The sequence below is a fragment of the Hyaena hyaena genome, unplaced genomic scaffold (assembly GCF_003009895.1).
Source record: "Hyaena hyaena isolate Hyena2069 unplaced genomic scaffold, ASM300989v1 scaffold_44, whole genome shotgun sequence".
NCBI lineage: Eukaryota > Metazoa > Chordata > Mammalia > Carnivora > Hyaenidae > Hyaena > Hyaena hyaena.
The window spans coordinates 1953839-1972536 of record NW_024080676.1 but is presented as its reverse complement, the minus strand read 5'-3'; the positions used below and the strand labels follow the sequence as shown (position 1 = coordinate 1972536).

The following is an 18698-nucleotide window of genomic DNA, read 5'->3' as shown; positions in this document are numbered from 1 at the left end:
TCTCCCTCCCTTGCCCAAGGTCAAGGATTTGCCAAGGGATTTGCCCAGGGCAGGACTGAGTCAAGGCACCCAAGGCTCTTGAGTCATAGAGTGCACCACCATATTACAGCAGCCCTCCAAGGATGCATTGCTCTGGCCGCGGCTACTGAAATGTTTGAAATCATCCTCTAGGCTAGTGGCTCCCAGCCAACATGGTGTCCAGCATCTGGTGGGCAGAGGGCAGTGATGCTGCTAAACACCCAACAGGGCATGGGATAGTTCCCCACCACAAGGAATTGTCTGGCCCCAAATGTCAATAACGTCAATTTGGAGAAAATCCTGTGTGAGATACAGAATATGTTTTTAGTAAGTCTTGCCTCTTTTTAAGTACCGAGGATAGGGTGATATCTTTGGGAGTGAAAGGGAGAACTCTTGGTAACTCAAGCATAACAGGTGTACATGGAGACTGGCCCAGGCAAACTGAATGTATGTTCGCCCCGATTATAGAGTCCCAGGGCCGATTTGCCTAGTGAGCAATTTGGTGAGAAGTACCTTAAACTAGATTTACAACAGTTTGCCACCAGCCTGGCTCCCAGCAGAGCAGGGATGGGGCCCAGGAAAGGAGCTCAGATGTGGAAGGCAGCAGTGAAGCATGTGCATGATGGAAAATCCTCCCCTGTTTTGGGAATCAATCCACTGGCAAGCTGGTTTTATGGCAAGTCGATGACCCGGCAAATTAACCATTCAATGAATGGGCTTTTGACACAGTCACTTTCTCCAAATTGATTTTTAGGAAAAACTTCCTAGCTTCCTAGGAGAGAAGAGGTACTTAAAAGTTGGGGCATAAATCCCTTCACATCAGCTGCAGCAGCTCTGGCCGTATCAAATTTGATAATAGCTCCAAATAAGGGTCTGGTAGGTGGCCTGCCAGGAAACCAAGGATGGGGGTCAATGGTCAAGCAATTTGGTTATGTACTGAAGCTGAAAAGTTGTGGTATCTGTGGAATCAAGAATGAATTGGAATGTTTTGGTCATTACTACTAAGTCAGGAATGACATTTGAAAAACACTCCAATTATTTTGGAGTGATTTTGAAAACATGATATTTGTTAGTGTATAGTGCTGTTTATTCCTAAAAGAAATAAAATTCTTTTTTCTCTTCATTTTCTTTTCTTCCCCTTTGGCATGTCCCTACACTAGAAAAAGGGATCATGTCACTTGGTTGAGGCCACCTGTTCCTGTACCCAGTGAGCCCAGGGTGTAGGCCTCCTGGAAACCCCAAAGCAAAGCCCTTTGACATAGGAACATCCTGTGGTCACATCTGGAATTTTCCTTACTCTGCTATCATTCGAAACCCAGGAACTTTCACACTAAGAAGAGGCAAATTTGTGAAAGTAAAAGAAAACAGGAGCTAACCTAGGTTTTATTTCTCCTTCCTTCTGACCCTTGAATGACTCTATCAGTCACGATAATTCATATGCCCATTTATTAAATAATGAAGATGAATGAACACTGCTCAAAACACAAGGACAACACTAAAGCAAAATCAAATATGCAAATAAGTGCTATAAATACATTACAGAAATTTGGATTCATAAGGGGGAAGATAGAAAAATGCCAACACAAAGAAATGTTGGAAGCATTGAACTCTCTTGCAGAGAGGAATCTTGGTGCCAAAAGATGACACAGATGGTGAAGCCCAACAAGGGAGAGAAATCAGCCACGAGAAAGAAGGAAAGCATGGTTGAGGCGGTGAGAAAGCCATGGCAACACTGGTTCTCTGGCCTGGAGACCTGTGGGACCTACCAGAGACCTTGTGCTTGTTGTCTACCCACACCTGGTCTCTCTTAGACAGACATGGCCTGCTATCTGTCAACCCCACCCCACCCTGCCTGACAGACCAGGGCAAAGATCTTCACTTCCTTTATCAATCCACTACATTTTGCATTGCAATCAGTGGCAAAGATCTCCATTCATTTTTCTCTCTTGTCAGTAATTTTCCATGCTTCAAAAATCTTGACCAAGGTAACTGTACTTAAGATCAAATTAAGCCCAACGTGAATCATGGTCACAGATTTCCAAAGGATATCTGAAATTTGCATGGTTAACAAATAAGAAGTTGGGGGGAATGGATGAATCTTTCTCACAATGACTAAATATTTTTGTCTCCAGTTAACCTACTTTCAACTGCCAAGATTCCTCTCCCTCATGTCCTGTGTGGGCATCTCACATGTGTATGCATTTTACTTTCACAACTGCTCCCATCCCATAGCTAATAAGAGTTTTGTCCAATACTATTCAAGATTTAAATGTGTTCGGTAACTTACAAACCCATTTTCAGCAACATAGGTCGGCAACCCACTAACGAGAGTCCAGTGGTCTGCGGGAGGTGTCCTTGAGGAAGATTGGAGGAAAGAAAATCATCGTCATACAGAGAAATGCACTGTGAGCAAAAACAAAATGGTGACCCCTGGCTCCTCAAGACAGTACTCACGGAATCACTTTGATCTCTTCTTTTCCATGTAAAATGTAATCAATAATTTTATAAAAGATGACTTCCTAAGCAGAAAGAGATCATGAGAATAATCTTATTTCCCAAAGAAAACACTCTTTTTTAATACTTTAAAACTCATGTAAATGGTACCTTATATTGTAACCACATTGCTCTGCATAACTACCAGGAAATTACTCATGTCCTGATTACAAGCTTGCAACACAACTAGAAATACTATGGGCCATTTACCTACATGAACAAGCCTGTTAAGCTAAATTTTAAAAGTTGAGTTTATCCAAACAGCTTTCACAGGAATAATATTCTTTAACTTTTAGCTGATTCCTTTCTATTGTCCAAAAATACCTGACTGCTAACTTCAGTGGAACAAACCATGTAATTTCTCAACCTCAGTCAATGTTTTCCCTCTCCACTGTATAACAAACATTTCCCGCCTTCCAAGCTGGAAGGAACTTGAGAACTAATCTCTCTACTTCTTTGGGCAGATGAAAAACCCGAGGCCTGGACACAGTCCATCCCAGCACCTTCACTTTCCTGTGTGCTGGGAACATGGTGGTGAGACATTGTTCCTGCCTTCTGAAGCTTGTGTCAAGGGGGACATTAAATCTAATCCAACCCTTGCCTGGAGTTTCCAGTCCAGCAGATTTGAAGGAGAGCCTGGGCAGAGTGTGCTTAAAAAGCTGGGCAGGTGGCTCTGATGTGTCCCTCTCTATTGAGATCTACTGATTCACCAAGCCCGGGTTTACAGAAAAGGAAATCAAGAGGTTAAACAATGAATTAAGGCAAGGAGCACCTAGCTGGCTTGGGAAGAGCTGGGACTTGAACCTCAAACTCCTTGTCCATTGCTCTTTCTACTACTTCAAGGTCCCCCAGAAATGTACAGGACTAGAACCCAGGACTTCTCAGCCCAGTGCTCTTTCCTACCTACTGTTTTTGGCACCCTGTACCATGCACACATATCACTGAGGAAGATGTTTGCACTTACTCTGCCATCTGGTGTCTTTGGACCTTTATACGGCTCGACTTCTCCAAGTTTGATTGGCCACTCATCGTAGAATTCCTGGAAGCAATTATATTTAAACATTATTAAACAAACTCTTCCATGACCTACTATATCTTCTATGAGTTTCATGGTTTTGCATATTTTATGTTAATTTATAATTCCAGAATTTTAAAGCTGAAAAAGACCTATCATTTCCAGTAATATTGCTTATGAACTTGTGAATGTGAACAAGTCACTCAAGCTTTTTCATCTGTAAAACAGGGATAATAATAGAGTTTATACTCTAGGGTTGTGGTGAGCATTAATGAACAATACATATAGAGCACCTGCCCTGACACAGAGTCAAAGTGACTCAATAGCTAGTAGCTCTTTTATAGATAACTAAACTAAATCTAAATAGGTTAAGAGGGATGACCAAAGTCATGCAGCATGGCCAACAGTGTGGGCCACCTTACCCAACATCTATTCTCTCCATCTTCCTCTCTAACAGACCCTGATTTTATATAGGTACCAGGTGGTCATTTTTCTCAGGGAAGATGAGCCTGCACAGCCCCCGGGTGGCCCATATGAGATGCCTGGGATTAGTTTGTGGGCAGGTGCATGGCCCAGTTCTGAGCAGTGAAGAAGGTGGAGAAATCTGTCAAGGCACTCCTGAGGAAGTTGTGTTCTTCACATTACATGAAAGGTGATGAAGGCGACATTTGCAGGAGGAGCCCCCCAGCTTTGTCCTGTCCATGTGCCATGCCTTGAGCAGTAACAGCCATATTGCCAACCCAAGCTGAAGGCGGCAGAGACCTTGCCATAGGAAAACAGGGAGCCCCTGGGGCCTTGAAGACTGTGCTGAGCTCTCAATGAACTAGCCTTAGAACTGCCCTTTTTCTGCCCTTCTTCTTCCAAGAAGAACTTGGGACTTGTTGTTCAATGAGATAATAACTGTCTTATTGTTAAAGATGCTTTTAGCTGGCTCTGATGTTACTTGCAGCCAAAAGCACCCTAACCGAAACACTCAACTAAAAAGTCCCAGAGCCAGGATCAGAACCCAGCTCTCCTGACACTTGGTCCTGTGTTTGTCCACTTAGAACAATTACTCTGAAAAAAATAACTTCCATTCACAAGGAGAATAAGAAGAAATAGAAACGATACGATGTTCATTACTTATGTTGAGCTAGGAGAACTCCATCCGAATGAATGAATGAAACAAGATGAGAAATGAACATTATACATTGTGATATTTTCCATTTTTTAATGGATCACATTTCACATGATGACTGTATTGTATAGATGATTTGAGGTGGGACAAAATATACGGAAGAATGAGGACCTTCTCCTTGGTCATGTCCAGCAGTCCGATGGAATACCGTTCACAGTTCAGATATGTTCTAACTGTGTAGAGCGCTTTGTGAAACTGCCGCTCAACATCTGTGAGCTCTTCAAATACTTTATTGGCTGACCACATAAGGATCTGAAAGGAGGAATTAAAAAGAAAACAGAACAAAATACAGTGAAGAGATAGAGCATTAGTCAAAAGAAAGGACGAAGTGTCTCAGATAAAAAGAATACATATCACTAAACAATACAGTTTCAGTTTTGAACATGTACATGTCTGACAAACTACTCAGATGCAAGGGTGTGGGTTTATAAAAGTATTAAGCCATGATTGGTCCCTGTGTCCAAATGTTTTGGCTTCAAAGGGCAAATGACCTAAAATTGGATGCAGAGACAGTCTTTGGGGAGAGGGTCCAGTATTGACAGCCCTCTGGCTCCTGCTAGCAGTTGTGGGGAGAAAGCCATATCCATCCTTTCATGCATCCTGAGCTACCCAGAGGTAGCCTTACCTGGAAAGTTGGATGGGAGAGGATTTGGAAGCTCTCTGTCCCCACCACTCTCCCCCACATTGTACTGATGAAGAAACTGAGGTCCAGAGAGCAGCCTGGACTCAGTTGCCCTGGTTACCAATGTTGTTCTTTATTCTTCTGGCTCAAGGAGGCAACAGACTTCAGAATAGTGATTTGCTCCTCAAATTAATAGCTTCAATATGTCCCAGGCACTGCTAAGAGCTTTATGTGTACAAATTCATATAATGATCATTTGATAGTTACAACAACCGTGTAGGGTAGGTTGCTCTAATTATAACCAACCCACAGAAGAAACCATGGCTACCAGGATAAAGGCTGAAGAAAGGCAAGGCAGTGGTATCTACAGATGGAGAAGCAGGGAAGTGGGGTGGGAGGCAGGAACAGACCATGAGAAGACAATTGGGACTAAAGTTTGGAAATCTGCTCCATGTGGCTTAAACCCCATGGGTGATAGGAGGGGTGGGAGCTTGTTGCCTCTGGTCCCTTTGTCAGAACAGGTCAGCATGGAGTGATTAATGTCACCTTCCTGTTACCTGACTTCTCCGGGATTCAACACTGTACAGGTAGTGGGTATGATGAAGCTTTAGGATGACAGAAACAAAGTTGAGGTATTTGGAAAAGATCTACAAAAGGCAGAGAAAAACAAATCAGGTATGATATCTCTCTCTCCATTAAACAACAAATAAATTTCTCAAGCCTCTGACTGAATGCCCAGGGTTAGCATTACCTCCTCATCCTGTTTGGAAAATTCAGATGCATTTACTTTGTTAACTGCCATAACCACAGCAAGAACTTCCTTGCCCATCACGATTGGGGTTGCCAGCAGGTTCTTTGTGACATACCCGGTTTGTTTGTCCATGAAGTCAGAAAAATGGTTGTTCTGAAAGACACATTCACACATTTGCCAAAGCAGCACAGAACCATGGAGTGTAGATCCGAGAATGACAACAGACCATTCTCTTTAGTCCAAACCATATGGACAGATAACCAGGGCCCCGGCACAGTGGTCCCACCCACACTCCCATCCCATGATCGCACAGAATGAACTCACCAGTCTCAGGACAAGCATCTCCCACCTGAGCTATGGCCTATCTAGGTGAGGCTGAGGTTGGGCCAGGAGAAAAGAGGTGATGTCATAGCCAAATGGGAAGTGAGGTGCTAAGAGGAAGCAAGGTTACAATGGACAGAAAGTGCCGGGAAGGAGCGTACAGCTCCTGGAATTACAGGTAAAGACCACCAAGCTCTTCTTTCTAATTATGAGAGTAAAATGTGCACTTGAAATCAGACAACCAGTATATCATAACACAAATAAAAAATTAATAATCCCCACCTAATTCTAATCTCAACTACTTGAGGGAACCAGTCTTAACTGCTTGGTATGTTTCTTTGTCTACCTCTCTCTAATGTTTGGACAAAAGATTTCTTTTTCCTTTTTTACAAAGTTTTCATTTTGAATTTGAACAATACTTTCATCCTATAACAATATTTTATGTACTTCCCTCCAGACCAGTGCATATGGATGTGAATTTACCCTCTAGATTCTTGTGCAATACCGCAGTGTGGGGGACCCATGGTCCGCTCAACCATTCTCTACTGACTTAGCCTGTTTATAGTTTTCCCCACTGCAAGCAACACTACACTAATCCCTGCTTTCATTTTTATGTGATGGATTCCCCAAGGTGGGAGTATCTTTTGCTGGATCCACAGGTGTATGTAGTTTTTATTTACACATACTACTTTTATAAAAGGTTGGAAATCTTACTTCCACTGGTCATGCATGAGAGCACCACTCCCTTGCCAGCACCAGATACTTATCAGTTTTTAATGTGCTACCAACCTAATGTCTTTCATACATGTTTTTGTTCGTTTGTTTGTTTAATTTCTCTCTTTGGAATAGATGAAGTGGATCTTCCCAGATACAAGCCTCATGCAGTAGATGTGAGAGATGATCTTAATACCCTAACCATGGAAAGGACAGATCATGAGCTTGAAGAGGCTCAAAAATGGAAGAGCTTCAGAGGGTTAAGGATAGTGGTTCTTATTAGCTGTAAGTTAGACGATTACACATTCTAGACAGGTGTAGACTCAGCCTTTCATGGCTCATACTATCTCTCCTTTGAACCTAAGTCTCCTTCAGTTGGAACTAAACTTTTGGCCTGACTCTGAGACTCACCCACCAAAATTAATGTGGTTTTCTCTTCATAGGTTGTATTATTTTCATTTCCTTGTGTTGATGGTGCTTCTAAGAGCAGCACAAAAAGAGCAGAGGCTGGACTCTGTTCAGTATCCCAAATTAAAAATGTGGGAGTCCTCTAGTGTGCAACATCTGGGCCAGAATCTACCAGGGAACAATAGATGTGATTTCTACCCATAGAAGTCACAGCTCAGCTCAGAGCAGTAGACCTGGGCTGTGCCTCACAACCACTTGCAGATAAATGCAGAGCTATAGACCCAGTGAATCCTAACTTCCTAAAATAGAATCAATGTTCCTGAGAAATCTGTACTTTCAGTGGGTGAATCACTCCTATAGGATCCCTTAGTAATGGTGAGATGATAAGGGAGTGAAATGCAGCCCCTTATCCCAGATCTCTCTTTTACCTTACAAATCAACTATTTACTTAGGCTCTGGAGTCAGAATACCCTGGCTGAAACCAGGCCTCAGTTTACCAGCTGTGTGATCCTGGTCAGGCTACTTAGCCTTTGTGAAAAAAAGGAACGCTGATATTATTAACTGCCCAGAGTTCCTGATACATAGAATAACACAGTATGGGTAGAACACTTAGAAAGGTGTCTGACATATAGTAGATAGTCAAAAATTACTGGGAAGAGACACCTGGGACGTTATTGGGCCTCCCAGGATGAGAAGTAGTTCTCTTTTGCGATTACCAATCTGCCTCATTTACACATCAATCTTGGCCACTAAATGGATAATCAAAATACCAGACACATGCACCAGGGGATGGGGTCAAGCAGTGTTTCTTTTTTTTTTTTTTTTTTTTTTAATATTTTTTAATGTTTATTTCTGAGAGAGAGAGAAAGAGAGACAGCGTGATCAGGGGAGGGTCAGAGAGAGAAGGAGACACACAGAATCTGAAACAGGCTCAAGGCTCTGAGCTAGCTGTCAGCACAGAGCCGGACACAGGGCTCAAACCCACGACCTGTGAGATCATGACCTGAGCCAAAGTCGGATGCTCAACCAACTGAGCCACCCAGGCACCCCTCAAGCAGTGTTTCTTTTCAAACACACTTCACTCTGTAGCTTCAAAGCTTGATGCTATTTTATCCTAGATTCTAAACCCAAGGAAATATTCTTAAGTTCTTAAGATATTAAAATATTAAAATATTCTTAAGGCTGTTTTGAGAAAATGACATACAAGTTTCAATGCTTCCTTATTATTTTATTTGAAAGCCTTAGAGAAAAACCATCTGTCAGATTACAGGGTAGGTGAGGCTTTCTAGTTCACTAGCTCCAACAAGCCCCAGTGAAGTATGCTTGAGTAATTCCTGTTATTTCTTATATTCACAAACTCCCCTTGATGGTCCTTCAAAGAAGCCACTGAAGGCAACTCGAGAAATTGTGTAGAGCAGCAGACTGACTGTGTCCCTCATCCAATCTTCCCATTGTTAGATTCTGATTAAGTATCATTATCCCTTGAGACCAGGAGCCAGAAGGAGATAAGGGAAGGAAGACAGAGGAAAGAAGAACGGGAGCTATAGGCAACCTGTTAATTATTGAAAACTTAGGACTTCTCTGTGGCTTTCTTTTAAACCACAGTCAGAATGAAAGCTACCCATATAGTCGATCAGTAGTTTGCCCAACAGAAAAAGAAATAATTAACCTGAGGAGAGTATCTCTCCGTTTCCTATTATTAAAAGTTTTCCTGTCTTTAACTTGTTTTAAAATCAGGCAATAGTCATTGACCCTTTTTGGCCACCTATATCCAGACCCCAAAAGCGCCTTGGCATAAATATAATATTAACATAGTTGTAGTTTACTGAGCACCTACTAGGAAACAGGCACTTTATGTACATTGAATCTGTATTTTATTTGCCACTATGTCTCAGGTGCAGAAAAGCAGTCTATCACACAATTACCTGGTCTCAGACCTGCACCTGCACCGGGGTTGGGCTCTCACCCTACACCATGTGGCTTCCCTGCTACAACTTTCATCGACCCCCCAAGGTCAAGGCATCTGGCTTTGCCTCTTTGTCAAGGTATGAGATGTCCTTCCCTCATCTGTGCCCACACTGCCAACCAGAGAAAAGCCATGTGTGGTCAGTGGTGGGGTAAAAGAGAGAGGCCTCAGAAGACCCAAGTTATGGTCCCAGACCCACCACATGCTGCCTAATTGCCATTGAGAAGATTCTTACATATACAGGGTGGAAATAAAAACATGGTCCCTCCTTCTTTTCAGGATCTTTGCTGGAATCAAATAGATTACAAATGTGAAAATGCCTATAAATTGTCAGATACAATGAAAAAGTAAAAAATTAGTAGAAATTTCATTAAAACATTGGTCTCCATCTTCTTTCCCTTTGCAGATTTTACCACAGTTGATTACAGTCTGATAAAATTGCAGGGATGTGTGGTGGGGGGGAGGGTGGAAAGATCCCTAGACACAGTGAGGACATCTCATCTAGTGAGTCTCACTCACTGACCATATCATGGGCTCTAGGAGAGATGCAGCCTCTGACCTCAGCTTCCTCTTCCCAAGGAAGGACTCAGCTCCAGGCTGCCGGGGCCCCTTCCATCTGTGTCCCATGCTTGCTTTGGAATCCACTTTTTCCTCCTGCATCTGCACACCCAACACACCAGTGGTTTTCAATATTGACTACATTTTAGAATCAACTGGAGAGCTTTTAAAAAAATACTATTGCTTGTATCCCAACCCCCTGAGAGTCTGGTCTATTAAGTCTTGCATGGTATTTTTTTAAAGCTCCCAATCCGATTTCAATGTGCATTCAGAGTTGAAAAGCACTACTCTTCCGTCCATAAGAAAAAACGCTGAAAGCAATAGAAATGGAAAGCAAATGAGGCCCTTGTCTCTCCTCTGAGCTGAGGACGGTGTCTGTCTTCAACATATACTTCTCTGTTCTGCCCATAGCAACCAGGAGTCCTTAGGTTAAAAAAAAGGGGGGGGGTACACGACTCCCACCCACCTCCACCTCCATTACTCTCCTGTCCATGCAGCAATGCTCACCATGGACAGCAACAGACCGAGACAGCCTTATTTTTTAAGTAGCTCTCTGCTATTTTTCTCCTCTCAGCATGTGGAACTAGGCTCATTAATAAAGCATTACAACAGAAAACATTTTACCTGTCCCTTTAAACAAATTGTTTTTCAGAAAAAAAAAATCTTGCATGTCACTTTAAGTTTGAAGTCCTAGTAATTTTGGAGATGGTGGAGACTGGCAAGAAGCATATTCCCGTGAGAAAGCCTCAGGGTCAGTGGGCATAGCCTCCTAATTGGTGTCAAGAGAATTTTGTTGAAAGAGTGCAAATTGTTTTAGTCACTGAAGCTGGGGCAGTCAGCCTCGGAACCTCACTTAGACCGGCCTGAACTCACAGAAGGGAGGGATCAGAAAGGGCTGAGGGACTCTGTGCCGTGTGATGGTAACCCTTGCACCTAAGGGCTGTGCTGTAGTTGTTTGCAGAGTGTTGCTAATGTTTGACGACTTCTGTGCTTTTTGGATCCATTCGGCCATCCCCCTGTAATCAGCTTCAGGAGGCATGAAGGGGATTATCCTCCCGTGGCCAGCTGCCCGCATTCACCAGCCAACAAACCTCAGCACGGAAAGCAAAGAGAGTTTAGGGACCACTCCCCCATCAACTCTGTTCCATCATAAGCCATTGCTCCCCTTTGGTTAATAGCAAATCGTAGTAATGGGACGTGCATACAGAGAAAAGTCAGCAGGAGAAAGCCCAGACTGGTACCTGTGGTTACTGATGAGCAGAGTAATTATTATAACCTTTTCTCCCTCTTGTTTATTTCTATTTTATCTTTTTTTTTTAATGAACAAGCACTGTGGTGGTAAGAAGAGTGGTTTTTTTGTTTGTGTGTTTGTTTTTAAAAATGCATAACAATGCCTTGTGTTTGTACAAGATGCTGTGGCTCTTCAGGAGCAAACTACAGGATTGGAGTTGATTCTTTTTTTTTTTTTTTTTTTTAGTTTATTTATGTTTAAGTAATCTCTACAGCCAGCACAGAATCCGAATTCATGATCCCGAGATCAAGAGTCGCATGCTCCCTTGACTGAGCCAGCCAGGTGCCCCTGGAGTTGATTCTGGATAGTACTGAGTTATGGGGGGTTGGGATGGTCAGTTGCACTTATCACCCAAATTTACATTTTTCACAGTCCAAATGTGAACATCTGAACTTTCAAATAGTATTATTTTTTCTTTCTACACATTTGGTCTGTAGATGAAAGCATCCATTTGTGAGCCAGGCCATCCATCCCAGAGCACTGAGTAACCTGAAAGATTGTGAGTGAGAGGTTGGGGGCGGGTGGGCAGTTCACAAGTCTCAGCATGAGGGAGCTTGCTGATCTCCCAGAAGGGCCACTTTGCCATGCTGTTCAGGAGGACAGTTCCCAGAGCAGGGAGGAGAGCAAGGAGCAGCTGTGGCATGCACTAGGCCCAGGTAAGTTTGCCCGATTAAATGCGAAACATTGCAAGGGACACACACTAAAACCTTACTCTGAAGTTTATCTGAAATTCAACCTAAACTGAGCATCGCGTATTTTTATTTGCTAAATCCGGCAACCCTGGGCCTGCAGGATCCTCTCCCCGGCTGTTCCTACTCCTCAGGGTATAGCCAAAGCCATGCTACAAGGGTGGCCCGGGGCTCCCAGCTCTCTCTCCATTGGTTCCTCCCCACTACCCCGCCAAGACGTCTGGTGGCCCCCACCGTCATAAAGCCACCTACCTGATGCACGTCTGGGACATTGACGGCTTTCTTCGTGTGAGCAACCCAACCCACTATCCCAATTTCCAACGGAAACACGACTTCTCTGTCGGGACCCACCAGGTTGTCCTCAAACCTGGAGGTGGCGGTGACGTCGAGCAGCCGGGAGGCCACCTCGGGGGTGCCATTGCGAGCCCGGCAGGCGAACAGGCTGCAGCGGTCGGCCTGCAGCAGCCGCGCCAGCTTCTGCAGGGCCCCGTGCACGGCGGCCTCAGCGCCGGCCTCCTCCTGCACCGCCCGCAGCAGCTCGGAGCACAGGGCCCACTCCTCCGCCTTGCTGGGGCCGGGCGCCTCCCCCAGCCTCCTGGCGAAGTACTCCTTGGCAAACTGAGGGTTGTTTTCCAGGTATTTCTCCACGGCCTCTTGGCTGATCTCACCCATGGTGTGGTCCACTTTGCTTTGCCGCTGTCGTTCAGGAATGGACACCCTCAGAGCGTCGCCTGGGACCCCGTGCCAAGGAGGAAATACATCCCGGCAAGGGCACCTCACAGGGTCCCCCAAAGATGAAACAGAATGGTTGCTCGGCAGAGCTTTCAAACACTGCCAGTAACTCTTGGGCTGTGACAGAAGGTCTGCATTAGAGTAGGATTCAGGAAGCACAGGATTAAAGAGTTCTTCGGGACATGAAATCCCTAAGCATTATTAGCTCATAAATCCTCAGAGAATCCTCAGGACATCTTAGATCAGCCAGACAAGTGGCAAGTCGAAGTGACTATTCTAGAAGAATAACTGAACATGGGCCACTGGCCGCAGCAAGAAGCACCATCAATATATCCATTAATGATAATACATTAGCATTGATTGACAATTTGACTCACTTTTTTTTTATGATAGCTATATGAAGTGAAACTATTAGACCTTGGAAGTGTCTCCTTATTTATATGGCATCTTTAACGAGCGTGTAGTAGAGATGGAAGGGTTTAGCATCCATGCAACATAAAACGGAATATTAATCTTTACCTCCCTTAAAAGTCCTACGATCATACAAGTTGCCTGGCCTACTTTCTCTAAAACCTTCACCTCTCAATTCCCCCTCATTTAAAAGCTTGACCTTGGGAGTGTTGTAAAGAAACAAACCTTAATCTCATTCTAGAAAGGTGAGCATGGCAAAACATTTGCCCGGGATCCAACCATAATCAAGCCACAACTTAAGCAATAATCCGTGTCAACAGACGTGATCGTAAAAGGCAGCCCATGCAGCTGCTAACTGGGTTTTCCTGCCACGCATATTAGTTTGGATTTTGTTTTGAATAGTAATGGCCATTCTCATGCATTTTTGCTCTGAGACACAGTCTGTTAAATCTAGTGGATAAAACCTGTCCTGTCCGTTGCTAGGATCTCCACTATCTCTGGGGGGTTGTGCATGGAAAAACATGTACCGCTACTTAGTTTGGTTTAATGTTTGGTTTATTAAGCTTTTACATCAATTAATCACACTTCCCCAAATATTTAAACACTGTTATACAGCTAATAAGTCAAACAACACATTTAATGATACAGTATCCTTGAATTTTCTTTTTTCTTTTTAGAGAGTGAGAGAGAATGAGCTCATCACAAGCAGGGGAGAGGGGCAGAAGGAGAGAAAGAGAGAAACTTAAGCAGGGTCCACACCCAGCTCAGAGCTTGGCTTGGGACTCAATTCACAACCTTGGGATCATGACCTGAGCTGAAATCAAGAGTTGGAGCCTCAACTGACTGAGCCACCCAGGTGCCCCCAATTTCCTTGAACATTTAAATACCGATTTCAAAGGTAGCCAAGGTCTTTTAAGCATTTCAATAAGATTATAAACTTTGTGACAGATTTCTCTTGAATAAGCATACATATTACAGTGACTTTAAAAGTTACTGTTAGACCCACATTTAAGTCCACTTCAAAGATAGCAAGCCTGCGGGTTTCATTTACTTTGCTAAACTTAAAGCATACCTTGACAGAGTGATAATAGTGTCACCAGAAAAGATAAAGACATCCACTGAGGTCGCATGTTCTAGGTCAGAAAATGAGAGGTTCCTGGTTGGAACATGGTTTTCCCAGAAGAACCCAAGTCAAACTGGCCCTTGTTGAGCTATGCGGCCTCTTATGATGGACTTCACTTGCTACCTCAAGGGGCCCTGCCGAGCCCATACCTTCTATCCTCCTCTGTCTAGTCTCAGAACGGTCCTCTTCAGAGTGCTGTTTACTATTAGCAATAACACCCGATTGGCATCTCATTATTATCAGAGTAATGCAGAGGTTTATCTCTGAAGAGAAAGGAGTTGAGTCAGTCCACTCACTCACTCCTCCCATGGGACCATCACCTTCTCACAGTTTGGACACGTCCTACCTAGTTCTTTTCTTTTTTTAATTTTTTAAATGTTTATTTATTTTTGAGAGAGAGAGAGAGAGACAGAGTGAGAGAGAGACAGAGTGAGTGAGGGAGGAGCAGAGAGAGAAGGAGACACAAAATCTAAAGCAGGCTCCAGGCTCTGAGCTGTCAGCACAGACCCCGACGTGAGGCTCAAACTTATGAACTGTGAGATCATGACCTGAGCTGAAGTCGGAGGCTTGACTGACTGAGCCACCCAGTGGCTACCTAGTTCTTTTATGTGACTATGGCACAGCTCCAACTTTTACCAAAAGTGTGTTGTGTGCTCACAGTTCCCTGGTTCCATCCTTCCCTCAATAAGCAGAGAAAGGAGAAACATATATCTGTATTCCATATGCAGATACACACTTAATAGGAAAAACAAAATACCCATAGATGTTAACATTCCTCTACTTATACAAATGAAAATTAATTTTAAAATGAAACATTCTATTATTGTCACCATTCTTTTTACTTTTGCTTTTATAACTACTCTTAGAGTTGTGATTTGCTCATTCTTTCAACACATCTATTGATTGTCCATCACAAGCAAGCCACCATATTAGCCTCTGTGGTAGAGACTTCATACTCCCCCTCATCTGATTCTCTCCTCCTCCTCATTATATGAGGTTATTCTTTCTCACCCTCCTCCCCTGGTAGGGTCACGTGACTAATTTTGCCTATGGGTTGTAGGCAGGAATGTCTCTTCCAGGTAAGAACAATTAATTGCCAGCTTAAGACCCTCTACTCTCTATTTTCCCTGCTGCCTCATCAGTTCCAGATGGAGGGGCCTGCTGATTCCAAGTAAGGATGTCCTGGAACAGAGCCCCCTGCTGACCTGAGATGGACGTGTAGCAAGAGAAATAAACCTTTCTTGTTTTTCGCCTCTGAGAGATGAGGGCTGTTTGTTATTGCAGCACAGCTAAATCAGTCCTGACTGTTACGCTTCTACTCAGGGGATGCAGGTGACAAGTAAGTCTTTGCCCAGTTTCACACACACTTGTGGTGTTGTAAGGGAGATAAAAGCAGTACATAAAGAGTCATAAGACATGGAACAGAATATGATAAATGCCAGAAATGAGATACATACACATGGCTAGGAGAGTTCAGAAAAGGGATCATATCTACAATGGGTGGAGATGGGGGGGAAATCGAGTGTTCCAGATGGTAGTCACCACAGGAGCAATCGCATGGGGCATAGAGTAATGGGGAAGAGTGAGAGCTGAGTCTGAAAAGGTAGATTGGGCTCAGATCACAAGAGTCTCAGAGATGAGTCTGAGGATTTTAAACCCTGGAAAGTTTGGGGGTAAAAAAAAACATTATAAGGTCTTTTTCCACAAATTTAATCTGGTGGTGCTTAGAAAGATGAGCTGGAGGAAAGAAATACTGGACATCAGGAAACAGACTGAGCAGCTTTATTGCATTTTGTTCATTATCAAATACTCTAAAAATGTGTATAGACTTTGACTCTGCAATTCTGCAGAAATAATTAAGATTGTATGTGATTAGTGTAGTTACAGGAGTGTTCATGAAAAGTACAAATATAAAAGTAAAAAATCAAAAATAGCCTAAATTTTCAACAATAGGCAGCTGAGTAAATAAATGGCATACATCCACAGAATACAAATTACATGTATTAATAACCCTACCATAAAGGTCTATTTATTGATATAAAGAAATATTTATGATATGTGGTAAACTGTAAGATAGTTTTGCAATACAGTTCCACTCATATATACATTCATGGAGGTGTGTATACCACCATGTTAACAGTGATTATTCCAAAGTGATGGGATTCAACACATTAATCTTCTTTTTTGCTTATCTGATTTTTTCTCAAGTGTCTACAATGAACATATATAATTTATGTAGTAAATTCATGCATTCATAAACAAAACTATTAAAAAAATTTTTTTTGTTTATTTATTTTTGAGAGAGAGCAGGAGTGCAAGCAAGGAGGGACAGAGAGAGAGACACACAGAACCTGAAGCAGGATCCAGCCTGTGAGCTGTCGAACTCATGAACCATGAGATCATGACCTGAGCTGAAGCTGGACACTTAATCAACTGAGCTCCCCAGGTACCCCAATGAACAAAGTTTTTAAGGTTATCTTCATAGGCTATGGATGACGTTGCTTGGAAACTAAAAACTGTGAGTCCCAATTCTAGGTATCAGCTGAGAGGAGCAGGAAATTGTTTAGTTAGAAAAAGCAAGCGGGGGGCACCTGGGGGGCTGTCGATTAAGCATCTGACTCTTGATTTCGGCCGAGGTCATGATTTCACAGTTCATGAGATCGAGCCCTACATCAGGCTCTGCGCTGACAGTGCGAAGCCTTCTTGGGTTTCTCACTCTCCGTCTCTCTCTGCCCTTCCCTCCCCCACCTCAAAATAAATGAACTTAAAAAAAAAAAAAAGCAAGCAAACAAAGGGCTCACACTGACTACTTTGAGTATGGCATGACATTTTATACAAAGATATTTTTTAAAGGAAATTCTGGACACCTGCCTTTTACACACACACAAATATCTCTGTCGTCCTGTCTTTGACCAAGTCCTATTGTCTCTGTCGCCCTTCTTGCTCAGGAGAGTTCTTGCAGAGTCTCTGGTCAGTGCTGACAAGATCTTTGTGTCTCTCATTGGCTGTTTGGTCCAAGGCACTGAAAAAAACAAATGCAAGAAAACAGCAATAGTTTTTAGAATTACCAAACATACCACTTAGAATAAATTTTTAAGATTTTTTAAACATTTATTTTATTTTTGAGAGGGGGCGGGGCAGAGAGAGAGTAAATCCCAAGCAGGCTCTGCACTGTTAGCATGAAGCTTGATGCGGGGCTTGAACTCACAATGCATGAGATCATGACCTGGACCTGAGCCGAATTCAAGAGTCAGATGCTTAACTGACTGAGTCACCCAGGCGCCCCTGAATTCTTAATACTACACAATACTTGTTGACTTTGTTGAACTTCATTCTTTAATTTTTATGTCACCATTTCTAAGATATTACAGACATTAATTATCATTTATTTAGTTAAAACATCTCTGAAACAATAATTAGGCCAATGTGAAAGCTCCATTCCACTTAGAATATTTTTAGAAATATAAGCCACAAGGTATTAATAATAAAAAACTGATCACAAGAATAGCTAACATTATAATATACAATCTGTGCCGGGTACTCTTCTAAGACTCTTATATATATTATATCATTTAATTCTTACAAGAACCTAATGAGGCAGGTACTGTGATTGTCTGTATTTTACAGGCGAGAAATTGAAGCACAGAGAAATTAAGTTAACTAGCTCAAGGTCACACAACTAGTAAGGATAGTGACCTACCCCAAAACGGCCAGTTTAAATAGGATCAAATGAAAAAGTGTACCCATGAGGTACACAAGACATCATAAAGCTGCTATAGGGGAATATACAAAGACATTTCCTTTAAGGATATATATATATATACATATATATATGAAATGGCATTAAACACCAAAAAAAAAAAGTTAAATAAAAATTCCAGGAACTCTTTTAAAAGCCTACAGATGTACGAAAGAATGGTTTCATTTCCTTAAACTTTCTGCTTAACAAGTTTGCATTCCGCAGTAGTATGCTATACTATAGATATAATACTTCTTTTGCTGCTAACATTTTCCACTGCGGTTGACGACTTCTACAGGAAACAATGTTTATATAATAGCCAAACCATATGCACATGAGATTGAAGCACCAACACAAAACGAACAACAATATTCTAGATTAGCCAAGTACGTGTCAGATTATTATACTGAATACACTCTTCAGCTCCACCTTAGCCGGGTTCTCTGTTCCTATTATTACTCATCACCGAAAGGCACCCCCAAAGACAGGGATTTCAGTCACATCCTGGCAGTCAAGCGCAAAGGGCTCTTTCACCTTGCACATCTGCTCACAGGAATCTCTGAGCCCATCTAATTGATGGGTGTGACCAGGTGTCTCAGGAATAATTCACTTGGTGGAATCCATGTTATTTTCACCTAAATTGAGGACACTGACTGATGACTTTGTAACC

The 18698-nt window shown here is 42.6% G+C and overlaps 1 protein-coding gene across 1 annotated transcript in view; it reads right to left on the bottom strand.

Moving 5' to 3' along the window:
- The window catches only part of PDE6C (phosphodiesterase 6C), a 42019-nt gene extending 29324 nt beyond the window's left edge, over nucleotides 1–12695 (bottom strand). Inside the window, exons 1-7 of the mRNA XM_039230252.1 lie at nucleotides 12276–12695; nucleotides 6077–6229; nucleotides 5883–5972; nucleotides 4815–4955; nucleotides 3476–3550; nucleotides 2473–2537; nucleotides 2306–2372 (exon numbers count right to left, since the gene is read on the bottom strand). Coding sequence (XP_039086183.1) covers nucleotides 2306–2372; nucleotides 2473–2537; nucleotides 3476–3550; nucleotides 4815–4955; nucleotides 5883–5972; nucleotides 6077–6229; nucleotides 12276–12695 — 1011 coding nt within the window. The remainder of the gene's footprint in view (nucleotides 1–2305; nucleotides 2373–2472; nucleotides 2538–3475; nucleotides 3551–4814; nucleotides 4956–5882; nucleotides 5973–6076; nucleotides 6230–12275) is intronic.
- Nucleotides 12696–18698: the final 6003 nt, after the last annotated feature.